The sequence below is a fragment of the Cebus imitator genome, unplaced genomic scaffold (genome assembly GCF_001604975.1).
Source record: "Cebus imitator isolate Cc_AM_T3 unplaced genomic scaffold, Cebus_imitator-1.0 Scaffold614, whole genome shotgun sequence".
Taxonomy (NCBI): Eukaryota; Metazoa; Chordata; class Mammalia; order Primates; family Cebidae; genus Cebus; species Cebus imitator.
The window spans coordinates 736,835-752,963 of NW_016107929.1; the positions used below are offsets into that span (position 1 = coordinate 736,835).

A 16,129-nucleotide genomic window follows, 5' to 3' on the forward strand; every position below is an offset into this window, starting at 1 on the left:
CTGGCCAACATGGTGAAACCCCGTCTCTACTAAAAATATAAAAAAAATTAGTCAGGTGTGCTGGCACACGCCTGTAATCCCAGATCCTCGAGAGGCCGAAGCAAAAGAATCGCTTGAACCTGGGAGGTGGAAGCTGCAGTGAGCAAGATCATCCCACTGCACTCTAGCCTGGGCAACAGAGTGAGACTCCATCTCAAATTTAAAAAAAAAAGGAAGAGAGAGATTAAGAGGAGAAAGCACACAAGGGGCCTGGAATAAATATGACTGTAAGGCTAGGGTGACAACCGACTATAAGAAATACGGTGAAAGGACAGTAAGTAAAGCTCATTATCACCAATGACACCCAAACCCAAAGCTACAGGGCCCTTTCCAGAAAGTTACAGACCTAGAGACAGAGAAGAACATGAAAGACCTCCCACTGGGAGGAAAGGAGAGAATGGCAAAAAAAAAAAAAAAAAAAAAAAAAAAAAAAAAAAAAAAAAAAAAAAATTGAATCCAGAGAAATGAGAAAATAGGTTTGTGGGTCTGGCATGGTGGCTCACATCTGTAATCCCAAGACTTTGGGAGACTGATGTGGGTAGATCGCTTTGAGCTCAAGAATTTGAGACCAGCCTGGCCAAGATGGCGAAACCCCATCTCTACCAAAAATACAAAAGCCAGCCAGGCTTGGTGGCACACGCCTGTGGTCCCAGCTACTCCAGAGGCTGAGGTAGGAGGATCACTTATGCTTGCAAGTCGAGGCTGCAGTGAGCCGTGATTGTGCCACTGCACTCCAGCCTGGGTGACAGAGTGAGATCATGTCTCAAAAAAAATAATAGGTTTGTGAGGGCTTGCGGTAATGGGGCTGTGAGGATAGAAAGGTGTGTCCTTCAGAGGCTCCCACCTGGGCCCGTCACAGGTAGGATACTACACTACGGAGATGACTGGGGCATGGGGAATACAGGCTCTGTGGCTAGGGATGCCACCAGGAGAGAAGGCCGAGAGAATGTCAGGAAGGCAAATATCAGGGCAGCAATCTCAGGAAAGATTCATGCCAGGCTAGGGGAGGGAAGTCTTGGCCAGAAGAACAGAAGAGCCCAGTCATGACAGCAGGGAAGGTGGCCCCACAGGGCAGGGCAAGGAAGGAGGGGTCTCACCTGCATGGATAGCATCTTGCTGGTGCAGGTGCAGGTGCGAGTGGATGTGGGAGTGCTGGTGGTGATGGGGAGTCACATTGAGCATCTGCAGTCGGGCCAGTGGGTCATTGCCCAGGGCCGCCACCCTTTCTGCATGCTGCCTCTCAGCTGCCAGCCGCTCAGCATAGGACATGTCAGGCCGCAGGGCTGGCCCAGCTGCCAGAGCTAGACGTTCTCGCTCCAGGGGCCCCAGGCTCGGATGAAAAGGGAAAGGGTGCAGGCCGGGTGGGCCAGGCTGCAGAGCTAGGCCCCCATGTCGGGGAAAGGGATCCAAGCCTGGCCCAGGGACCCCGTGTAGGGGTTCCAGCTCACTAGGCTTCACCTCGAAGCCAGGCTTGAGACGGTCACGGAGGTCTCGTTCACGGGCTTCCCGTTCCCTCTCCCGGGCAGCTGGATCACTGCTGTACAGGGCCGGGACGTTGTAACCCAGTAGGCCCGGGTCCACTGCCCCCAGGGGCACGTAGAATGGATGGTTGCGATTGCCAGGAGACATGACATGAGGCCGGGCATATTCACTGAGAGTGCGCAGGGCCGGAGTGTCCGGACCCAGGTAGGGGGGCACTGTAGCCACTGCACTGCCCGGTTCAAATGGAGGGCGATGGGGCACTGGGCCCAGAGATGGGCATTCCACCGGAGCACGGCCCTCCTGAGCCAATTTCTGCGGGGTACAGGGAAAAGTGGAATCAAAGCGGCAGTTATGTAAAGAAGTGGCTGGTTTCAAGCTGTCCATTTGTCTGACAGCTGAATGCCAAAATGCCTCACCTCACGAAAACTCTGCCTACCTGGAACTTGACTGCGACCCTCCTCCCGGACATTTGCTCTTCTTGGGACCCACAGGTAGTCCCATCTGTGCATGCCTCCCCCCAACCCAGGAATGTGGAGTGCTCTCGCTGAAATCCTTTTAGGCTCCATTGCCAGGGCTACAGTGGTACCTCCCCTCCGACAGGTGGCGATACAACTCGCCACCCACCCAGCCTCAGCCCGCTGCGCGGCGCAGCGCAGAGGGAAAGAAGGCGCTGGAGCAGGCCGTGACGTACTCACCACGCTGCGTTCGAGCTCGCGCTCCTTCTCGCGCTCGCGCTCCTTCTCGCGTTCCCGCTCGCGCTCGCGCTCCTTTTCTTCGCGCGCGCGCTGCTCGGCCTCACGCCGCACCTTCTCCACCAGGTCTGCCCGTTTCTTGGCCAGCTTGGAGCCCTCTAGCGGCACGAAGTACAGGTCGCTGCGCGCGCACGAGTTGAAGCCGCGATCCAGGTGTTTGTTGAACCTGCCGGGCATGGAAGCAGCGCGCGCTCAGCCGGTGCGAGATGCCCCGTTGAGCCCGCAGCACCCCGGCCCCAGCCAGTGCTTGCAGCCCCCGCCTCAAAACCACCCCAGCAGACTGAGCTGTCGCCGGCCTCACGGGCCGCGTTTTCTAAAACACAACACCAGCGCAAGGCCCCTCCCTGCTACTCCCTCACTGCATTGTCGTCCCCCTTCCAGGCCCACCTCCGCCCCAGCTGGCCGCTTACCTGGCAGACTGACTAGCATGGCTGGGCACATCTACCACCTTGGGAGGGGGCGAGGGGCTGCGGGCTGGGGGCACCGGGCTCTCGGGGGTCTCATACTCTTCAGCCGGCTCCTGTTTGATCTGTGTGGCGCTCAAGGGCGGCCCTGAGGCAGGGGCCGCAGGTGGTGGTGGCAAAGACGGCACGCCTGAGGGGCCCGCAGGTGGCAGGGCCCCAGGTCCCACGGTGGGCGAGCCTGGCTTGAAGGTCCCTGGGCCTGCAGGTGGCGAGGTGCCTCTATAGCCCGGCGGGGTCCCCGTTCGGAAGGAGGGAGGCGACCCAGGCTTGTATCCGGGTGGGGTGGTTGTCTTGTACGTCCCCGGGGATGGGGCTCTCTTTCCGTACGGTGGGGGCCCGGGTGGGGAGGCTGTTTTGTAGCCTGCTGGCGAGGAAGCCACGGTGGCAATGACCGTGGAAAGGGTAGCCGAAGAGGTGGTGACCGTAGGCACCGGTGGGAAGGGGTAGGGCGCCCCCTGAGGGCCCTGGGAAGGGGAGGGGTGTGAACATGGGTAGGACCCTTGAGAAGTGGAAGAGGAAGAGTTGGAAGAGGAAGAGACTGGAGGGCCATTGGGGCCTGCTTGGCTGTAGGACACCTGGCTGTGAGGTGGGGGCAGGTGTGCTGGCCCTGGTGGGTAGGGCCTCAGAGACCCCAGGGAGGGAGACATGGCATAAGCGTGTGTGTGATGGGAGCTACTGCCCTCCAGGGGGTGGGGAAATGCTCCAGGTGGAGGGGGCGCAGAGTTTCCGTGATGCTGCTGCTGTTGCTGCTGCTGTTGCTGCTGGTGGTGATGGTGATGTGTTGAGGCTGGTGGGTGGGCAGTGGACTGGGCCCCAGTAGAGGGAGGGAAGGGGCCTGGATGGGCACTGCTGTTGGCTAAGAGACGGCCATAGGGAGGAGGGGGTGGGGGACCCTGGCTCCACACAGCCTGGGATGGGAGAGAAGGCTGAGTATACTTGGGGGGCTGATTGGAGACAGAGAGGCTTGTTGGGGGAGGGAAAGAGTGGGGGTAACTGGGCAATGCCTGGGAAGCTGGGTATGGGGACGCAGAGGAAGAGGAGGAAGAACTGGAAGAGGAGGCTGCCGCAGAGCTACTGCTAGAGGACGCATAAGGAAACCTCATAGGGGGTGCTGGGGCAGAAGAAGAGGAAGCAGGGGGCAGAGAGTGGGGTGAAGGAGCCAGAGTTGGGCCCTTCTCTGGGCCAGGAGGAAGTCCACCCATACCCTGCCCCATGGCATGGGGAGAGGGCAGATGCCCAGGTAGTGGTTGGGCTCCCAGGCCAGGGGGAGAGGCTGACGCATTGTTGAGGGGTCTCAGGGCAGGTGGGGGAGGCAGGTTTGGTGTCACATGGGGGAAGTTGGCTGGTGGTGGAGCAGAAGGCAGGTTCCCACCACCCACTGGAGCGTTAGGTGGCTTTGTTGGGGGAGCACCACTAGCCCCAGAGCTTGATACTGAAATGGGAGTAGTGGGTGGGGGGTGCTGCTTACCCCCATTAGGGCCACCCACTGATGAGGCAGTCCCGCCCCCCTTGGGACCCATTGGGGGTCCAGACAAAACTCCTCCACCAGTGCCCCCAGGATAGAGCTGTGGGTGAGGGGGAGGGGCCCCAGGAGGAGCCTGGAACATTCGAGATGTGGGGGGCTCCATGGGAGCATGATATCCAGTGGGTGTCACAGAAGGATGGGGTTCAAAGCCAGCCTCTGGCTGTCGAGGGTTGCTGTCTGGTGGTGGAGGGGAAGGAGGAAAGAGTGGAGGTGGGTGGTAGGGGCGGGCTGGGCCCTGGGACAGGCCAGAAGATGAGTCGGAGTCATTCTCCACACTTCCAGGGCTGTAGATGCTGGGGGACGTGCTTCGGTTGTCCTGGTCAATATCCCTCGGGTCGCTGCTGCCATCATCGTTGAGGCTCCGCCCATCCAAGCTATCCAGATCAGAGGGAGACTGTGGCCGAGGGAGCTCCTGCTGCAGAAAAGCGGAGGCTCATTTTTTTCTCTTTCCCTTTCCTGCATCCCTGAGATTTGGGGCCTTTCTTGCATAAAATCACTTCCCCTCACAGCACACTGTTGTACTGTGATGTGGTAAGTACTCTTGCTCAAGCCCACCTCTTGCCACCTGGGGATTTCCCACTTTCCCCACATTTTTGACTGCTCCCTAGCAGTCAGTCTTGTTTCCTTCCTGTAAAACCCTATTCCTTCCTCAAGGGTCCATCTCAAGCACCTTGTCTCTACCCACATCGGACTCCAAATCCGTCTTCCACTCTCTCATAACCACCTCTTTAACCAAACATCCTCCATCCTCTAAGCCCTTGGTTCTTAGAAAGACCACTTCTGGTCAGGCAGAGGTTCACACCTGTAATCCCAGCACTTTGGGAGGCCGAGGCAGGCAGATCACTTGAGGCCATGAGTTCCACACCAGCCTGGCCAACATGGCAAAACCTGTATCTACTAAAAATACAAAAATTAGCTGGGCATGGTGGCTTATGCCTATAATCCCAGCTACTCAGGAGGCTGAGGCACAACAATTGCTTGAACCTGGGAGGTAGAAGTTGCAGATCGTGCCACTGTACTCCACCCTGGGCAACAGAGCAAAACTCTGTCTCAAAAACAAAAACCAAAAAAACAACAAAAAAGAAAGATCACTTCTGCATTTTCCTTAAGATTTATTTGTTCCTCCCACTGAGACTTCTCACCCAGAGGCTAGAATCCTCCAACTCTTCTGGTCCCCTTTGGCCCTGCCTGGTCATCTGGTGGTCTGTCAAAGCTCTAAGGATCTGTCTGGCATAGTATAGATAGAACTGCTCTAATAAGCACTAGGATCTGGCCTTTCTTATATCCCAGGAGAGATCAAGGTAGGAACAGTGAACATAAGGAGGTCTCAGAACAGAACGGTCACAAGATGAGTGCAAATGGCTGCAAGAATGTCCCACCTCAGTTTTGGTCTTTTTTGGTGCGCTGGTCTCCTCACTTTCACTCTCTGAGATCTCCTCACTCCGGCCCTGCTTGTTGACCTTTGGGGTGGAGGCTTCCTCTACTCGGGCCTTCTGTCAGAAAGAGAAAATTCCTGTCTCTTCTCTACCTCCCAAGCTCCACTGTTACCCTCTGCCAAACAGGAAGTTTCCCCTACAGCACACACACCCTCAGCCCCAGTGCCTGGGCATCCTGTGGGAAGATCTGAGGACAGAATACCTTGGCTGTCTGCCTGGACTTCTCAGCTTTGCCATCACTGCTGGACGTGCTGACCCCTCCTGGGGAGGCCCGGCCCCTTGATCTCAGTTCTTCCCGGGGCCCAGGGGCCTCTTTCTTCCGTCCACTCCTCATTGACATCTGTGGGAGGAAGAAGGAGGCAGGTAACACTGTTCTTTACATTGCACCTAACTGTATGGTGCACATTATTTGTTCTTCTCTAGACCCTTCCTGCTAGCTTGCCTGCCCTGCCCCTCATGTCTCTCATTTTAGCTCTTACTCACCGAGTCTTTATTCTGTCGTGTCTTCATTCTTCAGGCTGTGGAGACCCCATTCTCCTCTGCCTGGGCAGCTGAATACAGAAACTTCTCTGCTCTGCCCCAAGTTCCCCACAGCTGTGGTCTGGGAAGCAGGATCTCCAAGTTTCCAGTGTAGGCACCTGGAACAGGATCCGTCTTCACTGAAACCTGTTAGAAGGAAACCATCACAGTCTCCAACTGGGAGAACAGTCACAAGGGAATACTACTGTGCTTGTCAGAGAACTGAGCAAGTGGCCCAGCCCTAAGCCTTTAGGCCAAGAGGTACAGATACCACAAGACATTGCTGGCTTACCCCATGGGCTACCTTAGCTACCTAAGAGGGAGGGAGATTCTGCTCAAAGTATAATCTCTTTCATCTCTGTAAAGGGCAGACAATTCAGATGTACCTACAAGCCCCAATCCAGGAGATCACACTGTTTTACTTTTCATGATCCCAAAAGGTTATTTGTGAACATACACATTCCACGGAACCTTACAAAAATATAAAAATTAGCTGGGCATGGTGGCTTATGCCTATAATCCCAGCTACCAGGAACATAAAGAAATGGAGCCAAGCACAGTGGCCCATGCCTGTAATCCCAGCACTTTGGAAGGCCGAGGTGGCCAGATCGCTTGAGGTCGGAAATTCAAGACCAGCCAGGCAAACATGGTGAAACCCATCCAGGCATGGTGCCGTGCGCCTCTAATCCCAGCTACTCAGGAGGCTGAGGCAAGCAAATCACTTGAACCCGGGAGACAGAGGTTGCAGTGAGCCAAGATCATGCCATTGCACTCCAGTCTGGGAAACAGTGAGACTCCGTCTCAAATAAAAAAAAGACATTGAAGTATTCATTTATTGAGTACTTTATATCGAGCCCTTCACATACATGATTTCATTTAATATTTACAACCAACCCTGAAAGGTAAACATTATTACCCTCATTATATAAATGAGGGAACTGAGGCTCAAAGATTGTGATTGTGACCAGCCCAACCTCACACAGTGAGGAACCAGTGACAACGAGAATCAAACCCATGTCTGACTTCAAAGCCCATGCTCTTTCTTCTACACTTTGCTATATTCTCCTCAGAAGTTGGTAGGGAGAATTCTCAGAGGGCCTGGATCAGTCACAGGGATATGAAAAGAATCTTTTCTCACATCAGAGTAGGTAGAAGAAGAATGTCCCATTCTATAATACAAAGGAATACAGCCCTACCAATCCCAAGACTAAACCTAGGTAGCCCCAAATTGTAGAACTTCATTTTTTAGAGCCTCATAAAGGACCCATTTTCTAGTACTTGAGATCCCTAAGGCTAGAGGAAAAGTCAGGGCTTTCACAGGAACGATTAAAGACTCAAAATATCCATGAGCACACGATACAGATTTACCAATTCTGAAGTCTATCCTCCTACTTGGTTTAGACAGGGTCACACAGCTCCTCACAGCCAATCCATCCATATTTATCAGTAGGTAGGCAGGTATCTCTTTATCCATATCCCTATAGCCAGCTGTTTTCATTTGCGCGTTTGTCAAGTCCCTCCAAATTACTGACTCTAAGATCTTTTGAGAGCAAAAATAGTTTTTTTACTGTTTTCTTCCTTTCCGCTGATGTCATGTATGTATATGCGTGTGCTCTTCTTGTGAATGACCTTTAAACCCACTAACTTCAGTAGGTCTTTCTTCCTGAATTGAGTGCTGCCAGCTCCAGTGGGAACAGGCTAAGCTTACCCATCTATACTATTCTGAGTTGGAGGCCTGCTAGGTAAACAGCACGTCCATATTATATAGTATATTTTTCCCAAGGAACACAGTAATTCTCACTCACCTCCACGGAAACCATACTGATGCAGGCAGTAAGGGGTGAGTCTAATCTTTCCAGAAACTTCACAATTTACTTAGAATCACAAAATTGCTGGGACAGAGCATGTCTTCTGAACTTTCAACTGATGTTCTACCCAAAAGACTGGTCTTTTTTTTTTTTTTTTTGAGGCAAGAGTTTGATCTCGGTTCACTGCAATCTCCACCTCCCCGGTTCAAGCGATTCTCCTGCCTCAGCCTCCCAAGTTACTGGGATTACAGTCATACACCACCGCCCCCAGCTAAGTTTTTGTATTTTTAGTAGAAACAGCGTTTCACCATGTTGGCTAGGCTGGTCTCAAACTCCTGACCTCAGATGATCTGCCAGCCTCAGCCTCCCAAAGTGCTGGGATTACAGGCGTGAGCCACCATACCCGGCCGACTAGTTTTTTGGGTGTTTTTTTTTTGAGACAGAGTTTCTTACTCTTGTTGCCCAGGCAGTTCACTGTAACCTCTGCCTCCCAGGTTCAAGTGATTCTCCTGCCTCAGCCTCCCAAGTAGCTAGGATTACAGGCACGTACCACCATGCCCAGCTAATTTTTTTTTTTTTTTTTTTTTTTTAATTGAGATGGAGTTTTGCTCTGTCTCCCAGGCTGGAGTGCAGTGGCATGATCTCAGCTCACTACAGCCTCTGGCTCCCAGGCTCAAGTGATTCTCCTGCCTCAGCCTCCCAAATAGCTGGGACTACAGGTGCATGCCACCACACCCGGCTAATTTTTTGTATTTTTTAGGAGAGATGTGGTTTCACTGTATTAGCCAGGATGGTCTCCATCTCCTGACCCACCTACCTCCGCCTCCCAAAGTGCTGGGATTACAGGCATAAGCCACTGCGCCCGGCCAATTTTTGTATTTTTAGTAGAGACAGTGTTTCACCTTGTTGGCAAGGCTGGTCTGGAACTCCTGACCTCAGATGATCCACCCACCTCGACCTCCTAAAAGTGCTGGGATTATAGGCGTCAGCCACCACGCCCAGCCTTTTTTTTTTTCTTCAACTACAGCTATTTTTCCACATTTTTTAGTTGTTGTGTAGACTGGTTTTAAAATACAATCAACAACAACAAAAAAATTCAAAAGAACACCCACCATAGCAAAAGAGGAAAACAATCTTAAAAAGAATAACAAAGATGACTATTTGTGACTGGTGTATCTTTGCCAGCCCTCCTAGAGAAGGGTGTCCCTCTCCCTTCCCCATCACAGAACCTGTTCACCAAGTCAGTTAGGCTAGGGGATCCAAAAGGTCAGAGAAACACAGGAATGTGTTTCTCTGTGGAACACAGCAATCGTAGGATGCCCTTCTTTTTTAATCACCTGAAATCTGATAAAACTAGCAATGAGTAGCTTTGAAGGAGAAAAGCAGTCATAAAAGAGCAAGTAATCCTGGGGATAAGGAGTGGCGGAGGAGGGAAGGAGTTAGGATTGGATGGTGTGTGTTTCTAGACCTGGTTATGTTTTAGCACCAGCCTACACTCCTAGGAGGCGATCATTGTAACTAATATTACAGAGCACCTACTCTGTATCTGACCAAACACTACGCACATTCACCTTTATTACCTTCAAAAAGAAAATGATTAAGACCAGACTGGGTTGGGGGGAAAATGAGAAGTAGAAAAAGAGCCCCTAAGTAAGAACAGGAAAAGAAATTAAGAGAGAAAGATGGGAAGGATGTCAGAAGGAATACAGTGAAGTCACAAGCTCTCTGGGAAGGGCTCGCAGGCTAAATTTCAGGATCATTGGCCCAGCCCCCATCATCATTCTGGACCTGCCAGACTAACAAAACAGTCCAAAGTTAACTCCTAGATAACAATGCACTGGCCTAAGCCTTCTGAGAATCCAGGACCTTCAGAGGGGCCTCAGAGATCCTCCCATCTATAACCCCTTCCTCTTAACAATGAAGCCCCAACATTCAAAGAGAAGTGACTTGCCCAAGGTGACAGAGGCACAGTCAGGTCTAGACCCAGGTCTCCTCGCTCCTGTTCTATAGTATTTCCCCTGCATGGGCTGTTTCACAGTGCTGTGCCCTGGGCCACCCTCACCTGGGATGGGCCTGAGAGCTCAGCCATTTCTACAAGGCCAAAGGTTAGTTGAGGGTAGGAGGAAAAGGGTTACTCAAGAAGGGAGGCTCAAAGAGGAATTCAAGTTTTAGAAAAAGAAAGAAAAGTGCAAAGACGCAAAAATACAACTCTACAAAAAATAATGTAAGGGAGGGAGAGGTCAGAGCCAACTGCCAAAAGATGGTGTAATTTGAACAGGAGCATTTTCATCCTCCCACCATGCCTAGGTGGACAGACTCCGAGATACACCTGTGATCTGCAAAGAACATATCTACCTGTTCCAACAGACTGTGACATGAAAGGGTGCACACCGTAGGGAAACTCCCATTCACCAACAGATCCAGAAACATCTTACAGAACCCAGCCCAGAGTCCCAAGGACATAGCCACAGGCTGAGGTCCAGTCAACATTCTGAAGCCTCCCCGCCCCGCCGTCCCCCCACAAACTGGACATCCCACTGGATCACTGCCATAGCCACACAATGGCAAAAGGTGCCCCTCAAGAGACCATTCCAGTGGTCCATCTGGCAGCCACCCCTCCCAGTTGCCAAAGCAACTCCTACCCTCCTATAGCACCTCGGGGGAGCTTAAAGGTACCTGCCCTAGTCGAAATAAGCACAAGCACAAAGGGAGATCTTTGAGCTCAGAGCAGTAACTAAGGCCTCCCTATATAGATGACAGTTCAAGGGGCCACAGATGCTAGGCAATTTGAAGGTGGAGGCTGCAACTTGCTTGGAGTGCCTATAAGGTTGCTTAATTCTCTCGTTTCCATCCTCCCAGAAACCCTTTCTTCCCAACTCCCCCTTCTGTGTTCCTGTTTTCCCTCTCGTTAGTTTTGGGATAACCCACACTACTGGGCCCCGGTGCCCCTCTCCAAGAAGTAACTATGTCTGATCGGGAAAACAGGGTCAGAGGTGACGTGGAGTAGGGGAATGAAAACTGAGTCACAAAGACATGGCCTTCCCACTTCCACGCTGGAAAACCTCCGGCTCTTCCCAAAGATGGACCTCTCTTTGCCCAAGCCTCCGTTTCCCCAGGTTCCTCAGCCACAATCCCTCTCTTTCCACCTACCACACCCCTTTCCCGTTTCCCACTTCCCGTGTATTCTAACACCCCCAACCCCGGGCTCCGGAACCCGTGTTCTGGGCCTTTGGAGCTTTTTCCTGGAGCCTTCATGCCCCACCTCGCTGCCATCTCTCCTATCCATTCTGCCTTCGCCCCAAACCCCACTCACAGCATCCCCCGTTTTCCTCCGCCAACCCGCTCCTCGACGTTCCTCCTCTTTTGGGTCAGCAGGTCCCGGCTACCCACTGGCCCCACGGCCCTCCTCCAGACCCTCCCGCCTTCCCCACCTTACCGATCCTCCCGAAGCCCTGGCCCCGGTCCCTCCTCGGCGGGCCCCACCCCCTGAGCCCCCAGCCTCGGGCCAGGCAGAGCCCGCAGTGGGGGGACGGGATTGGGAAAATAACAAATGGAGGCGGCGGCGGCGGGAGGGGGAACCGGGAGGGGTGGGGGTGGGGAGCCGCAGGCCGGAGCCCGAGCGAGACAGAGCCCCGCGGGCCCGGGGCCCAGGCGGCCGCAGACCTTACCTGCTGCTGGCTCCGGACGGCTGGCGGGCTGCGAGCGGGACTCCGGGCTCCCGCGCCTCCGGGGGGCGGCGGCGGCGGCTCCCCCGCCCCCCTCTCCTCTCCTCGGCTTTAGTCGCAGCCGCGACGACAACGGCGGCGGCCCCGACAGCCCCGGAGGGCGGCCCCCATCCCCCTTTCCCTCCCCCCGCCCCCGGAGCAAACCCGGATCCCCGCTCTGCTCCCCACCTCCCCGGGCTGCCGCCTCCCCCCGGCCGCCCGGAATGCCCCGGGCCGCGCCGCCCGCCCGCGCCCGCCCGCGCCCGCGCCCGCGCCCGCGCGATCCCGGGCCCCTCGGCCGCCTCAGCCGCCTCAGCCGCCTCGCCCGCGGCCCCCGCCCCTTCCCGGGCGGCCGGCCCCCTCGCCCCCCTCCGGCCCCTCCCCGAGGCCGCGGTCCCTCCGAAATGGCCCGGCCCGAGGCCCCGGCCCGGCGCGGGGCTGCGGACGGGCTGGGCGACGCGTCCGGCGGCTAGCACAGGAAAGCGGACGGCGGAGGGAGGGAGCCTGGGAGGGGGGATGGGAGAAGGGAGGAAGAGGGAGAAGGAGGGAGCGCGGAGGAACGGAGGAGAGAGGGGCCAGGAGGGAGACGCGAGGGAGGGAGCGCGAGGCGAGCCGCGAGGGGGGGAGGGGGAGCCGGAGCGGGGGAGGCGCCGCGCGAGTTGGCCGAGGCCGAGGCCGAGGGGGCCGGGGCGCGGGGAGGGCTCGCCGCGGCGGAATGTGGGGAGCCCGCGGGCCCGGCGCGGGAGACGGCTAGGTAGGAGGGGCTGTGGGTGGTGAGGGCAGATGAGAGGAGGCTGAAGTTTGGGGCGACCGGGTCTGTGGCAGAGGTGAAGTGGGAGGAGTTTGGGGGATCCCGGGGTAGAGATGGGGATAATGGGATTGGATTGGAAAGATGGAGCTGCCTGGGGGCTTTGTGGGTGCCTGGCGAGAAGTGAGAGAAGCTTGGGATGAAGGGGTTTCTGGCAGAGATGGAGCCAGATGGGTTTGGGTCCTGTTACAGAGAGAATGAGATGGAAGTTTGGGGTCATAAAGAGGAGCAAAATTGCAAAGATGAAGACATATATGGAAGGTGGGGCTTCTGGAAGACAGTACGGCGTTTGGGGGCAATTTGTGTTGGGAAAAGAATCAGAAATGTAAGAATTGGGGGTGGGAACCTGAAAGAAAGCCGGAGAGAGAGAAGTTCAGAGGAAATGGCAGTAAGGAGAGAGGAAGAGACTCGAGGAACCTTAAAAAGGCATGAAGGAGGTGACCCAGGTTACAATTCTAGGGGAAATGGGTTCTGGGTAAGAAAGGAGGGCTCTGGACAGGAAAGGAGGGTGGGAGACATGGGGCTAGCTGGATTCTGGGGGTGGGGCTCTCAGTAGAGGTGAGGAGGGTTTCCTTGGGCAGACAGAATGGGAGAGGGGGGATAAGAAGATTGGATGGAAATGTAAGCTGAACAAGGCCTTTGGTGGCATAGTATGGAAGAGGAAAGATCATGGATTGGAAAAGAAAATAGAGATAGGTCCAGATGCGGCGGCTGACACCTGTAATCCCAGCACTTTGGGAGGCTGAGATGGGTAGATCACTTGTCAGGAGTTCGAAACCAGCCTGGCCAACATGGTGAAACCTAGTCTCTACTAAAACTACAAAATTAGCCGGGCGTGGTGGCACATGCCTGTAATCCCAGCTACTGGGGAGGCTGAGGCAGGAGAATCCTTGAACCTGGGAGGCAGAGGTTTCAGTGAGCAGAGATCTTGTCACTGCACTCCAGCCTGGGTGACATAGCAAGACTCCATCTCAAAACAACAACAACGACAAAAGAAAATGGAGATGGGAAAGGAGGGCAGTTGAAGGAAATGACAGATGGCGGGGAGTGCTGACAAGCCCATGGGTAGGTAAGGGACACAGCTTGGAGGAGTGAGACACCATCCTCAGGCCTTCCATCTAGTGGCACCTCCATTTTCCTTCTCAAATCTGTTGAAAGTCATCACTGAAGATCCCCTGGGTCACAGGGAAGCAGTCAGGTGAGGATTGGGCTTAATATGGACCCAAATCCCTAGGTATCCTTGTTCCTCAATCCCACTTGTTCTAAGGTGGAGACAGTCCCCACTAGAGACTGCAGGCTCCTCCCAACACTTCCCTCTCCCTCCCCTGCTCTCCAGGTAGCCTGTGGCAGTCAGTCTGCCGCCAGCACCTCTGCCAGTCCACCACCAGTTCCTTCTGGGCTCCCTCCTGGCCCTACACCAAGCAGCAACATCTCCCAGGACAAAGGACACAGGGTGATTTTTGGCAGCAGAAATTGGGAAGGCCAGAGAATGAGAGGGAGGCAGGCTGGCAAACAGGAAGAGCTGGAGCTGGAGTATGGATTGGGAGCCCTGAGTAGCGCTCCAGATTTGGGGTGGGGGTCAGGTACTTGTGGGGCCAGTCTCGCTGGAGGTTAAGGGTGGGCCCTGAACTGACAAGATCCCACCTGCCTTCAGGGAAGGAAGGAGGTTGGCTCTGGAGCAGCTTAGGAGGTTTTGTCTCCCAGTTCCTTGGGCCAGATTCAACCAAGTTCTGGGAATACTCAAAAGCTCTAAACAGATTCCAGAGCACTGGGGAACTGGGCACAGGAGCGGGAACACTTCCTTGGCCTGGGAATGAGTCATCACTCTGAAGCGCCTTGAATTGGTTGGCACTCACTTTGCCACTCCGTGCACACCTTCCCTGCCCCTCCCAGGGCCTCCCTGAGACCAGGCCAGCTCCCGGTCTCCCTGGGCGCCCGCACTCCTTTCTTCTTGCTCTAGGATAGCTCCTGTTCCTTCTCCCCACCCCCGGCTTTGTTCCAGGACTCCCCCTTCCCCCTCACATTCTCTCCCCATTTCATTTCCTCTTTCTGTACTACTCAGTTCAGTCTCCCACTGGGCCTTGGCCCAAGCCCTTTCCAAATCCCTTCCAGGCTGAGCTCTTCTCCCTTGTTTTTTAATCACTAAGGAATGGGCTACGATGGAAACTAAAAGAAAAATTTAGGGATTTGTGGGGATAGGCCATGGTGAGAGTCACAAAAGAAACCAGTGTCTACCCTCCCATTCCTCCCCTACCTGTTGGCCAGGCTCAAAGTTCAGCTGCAGAGAACATCACACAGGCACACCCCCTGCCATCCCTCACCCCGGCTCTCTCTCTCTCTGGCTCAGCCCCCCACAACTCACTGGTCTCCAGGCAACGGCACAAAGGAAAAGTGGAGAGAAGGGCCTGGGAGGCCCAGGCAGAGCTAGCTGTAACCCAATCCAACCCCAGTACTTTGGGGGTGGGGGCCCAGACTGTCAGAGAAGGCGACCTGGTGAGGAGGGAGGAAAGTAAGGACAGAGGTTAAGAACTAGCCTCAAACTAGAATAGTCCTGGTCAGTCTGGGAGTTACTAAGGTAGGATGGGTTATCATGGACCCCAGAGAAAACTGAGAGGCACAGACAAAAGTACAGGAAACCCCAAGGGAGGCAGAAAGGGACACCAGGAGATAGGAGAAAAGGGAAAGATGAGATGCCCACACTGAAATTAAAAGGCACAGAAACGGAAAGGGGGCATGAAGCTCTGAACTGAAAATGGCTGAGGTGTCAGGGACCCAGGAAGGAGGGCAAGAAATGGGCCCTGTCCATACAGAACTAGACTCCTCTTTTAGCCCTCGAGCTGCGCAGGATGGCAGAGGGAGCCAGGACCAGACCATAGCAGAAGCAGAGTGGGAGGCCCACAGGAGACCGCCTTGAAATTCCTCCCGCTTGGCATCCAGCATGGCGTCCTGCAAAACTCTCACTCCCTCTAGTGGCTGGGTCTCCCATGCGCAGACCCTACTTGTGGGATGCAACCTTGCATCCAGGCCACTAGGAAGGGATTTGTTCCCGTAGCTGGTATCTAGGCTGAGCATCTCAACGCTGTGGCCTCACAAGTTAACGAGTTATAGCTAAGGAGTAATATGTCTCTAGCCCCATACGGGAACCCTACTATTAGTCTGACCTAGCCACGGGTCTGTGAAGCATTTTTGTTCCTGAATCTTCAGTTTATTGGAGGACTCCGTTTCCTTAGGTCCTTCTCTGTGCTACCTCCAGAATCATTCTTCCCTCCCATTTTCCCATGTTGCAGTGGTCGATGGCCATGAAGTCCTGTTCCATTCTAGGACCAGTCAGCAGGATTTTGTTGGCAGAAGCCCAGTACAGGAGCTGGTCCAGTCCACAGGCCCTTTGGATATGAAAACACCTTAGACCCCCATTCCCCCAAAATGCGCACATACACACACATGCACATGCACACATACTATTTTATGCTTTTAGGGGCTCCTGAACCCCTTAATTCACCTGGGCCTGGGAGCCAAGCCTACTGCTAAGAGCAGGAGCCACATGTACCCCGCCTAGCCAGAATAGGGTAGGCAGTGCCATCATCTTGGCCCT

At 54.6% G+C, this 16,129-nt stretch overlaps 1 protein-coding gene across 3 annotated transcripts in view; it reads right to left on the reverse strand.

The window, feature by feature from the left end:
* ATN1 (atrophin 1) overlaps positions 1 to 11,840 on the reverse strand; it is a 13,961-nt gene extending 2,121 nt beyond the window's left edge. Inside the window, exons 1-7 of one of the 3 annotated variants that reach the window (XM_017517001.2) lie at positions 11,694 to 11,840; positions 6,182 to 6,364; positions 5,901 to 6,038; positions 5,642 to 5,755; positions 2,684 to 4,674; positions 2,217 to 2,439; positions 1,137 to 1,833 (exon numbers count right to left, since the gene is read on the reverse strand). In XM_017517001.2, the coding sequence (XP_017372490.1) occupies positions 1,137 to 1,833; positions 2,217 to 2,439; positions 2,684 to 4,674; positions 5,642 to 5,755; positions 5,901 to 6,038; positions 6,182 to 6,208 (3,190 nt within the window). In that variant the 5' untranslated portion in view covers positions 6,209 to 6,364; positions 11,694 to 11,840. Of the gene's footprint in view, positions 1 to 1,136; positions 1,834 to 2,216; positions 2,440 to 2,683; positions 4,678 to 5,641; positions 5,756 to 5,900; positions 6,039 to 6,181; positions 6,365 to 11,461; positions 11,553 to 11,693 lie in introns of those variants that run through there. The other 2 variants (XM_017517000.2, XM_037734421.1) reach the window with 2 other exon arrangements.
* Positions 11,841 to 16,129: the final 4,289 nt, after the last annotated feature.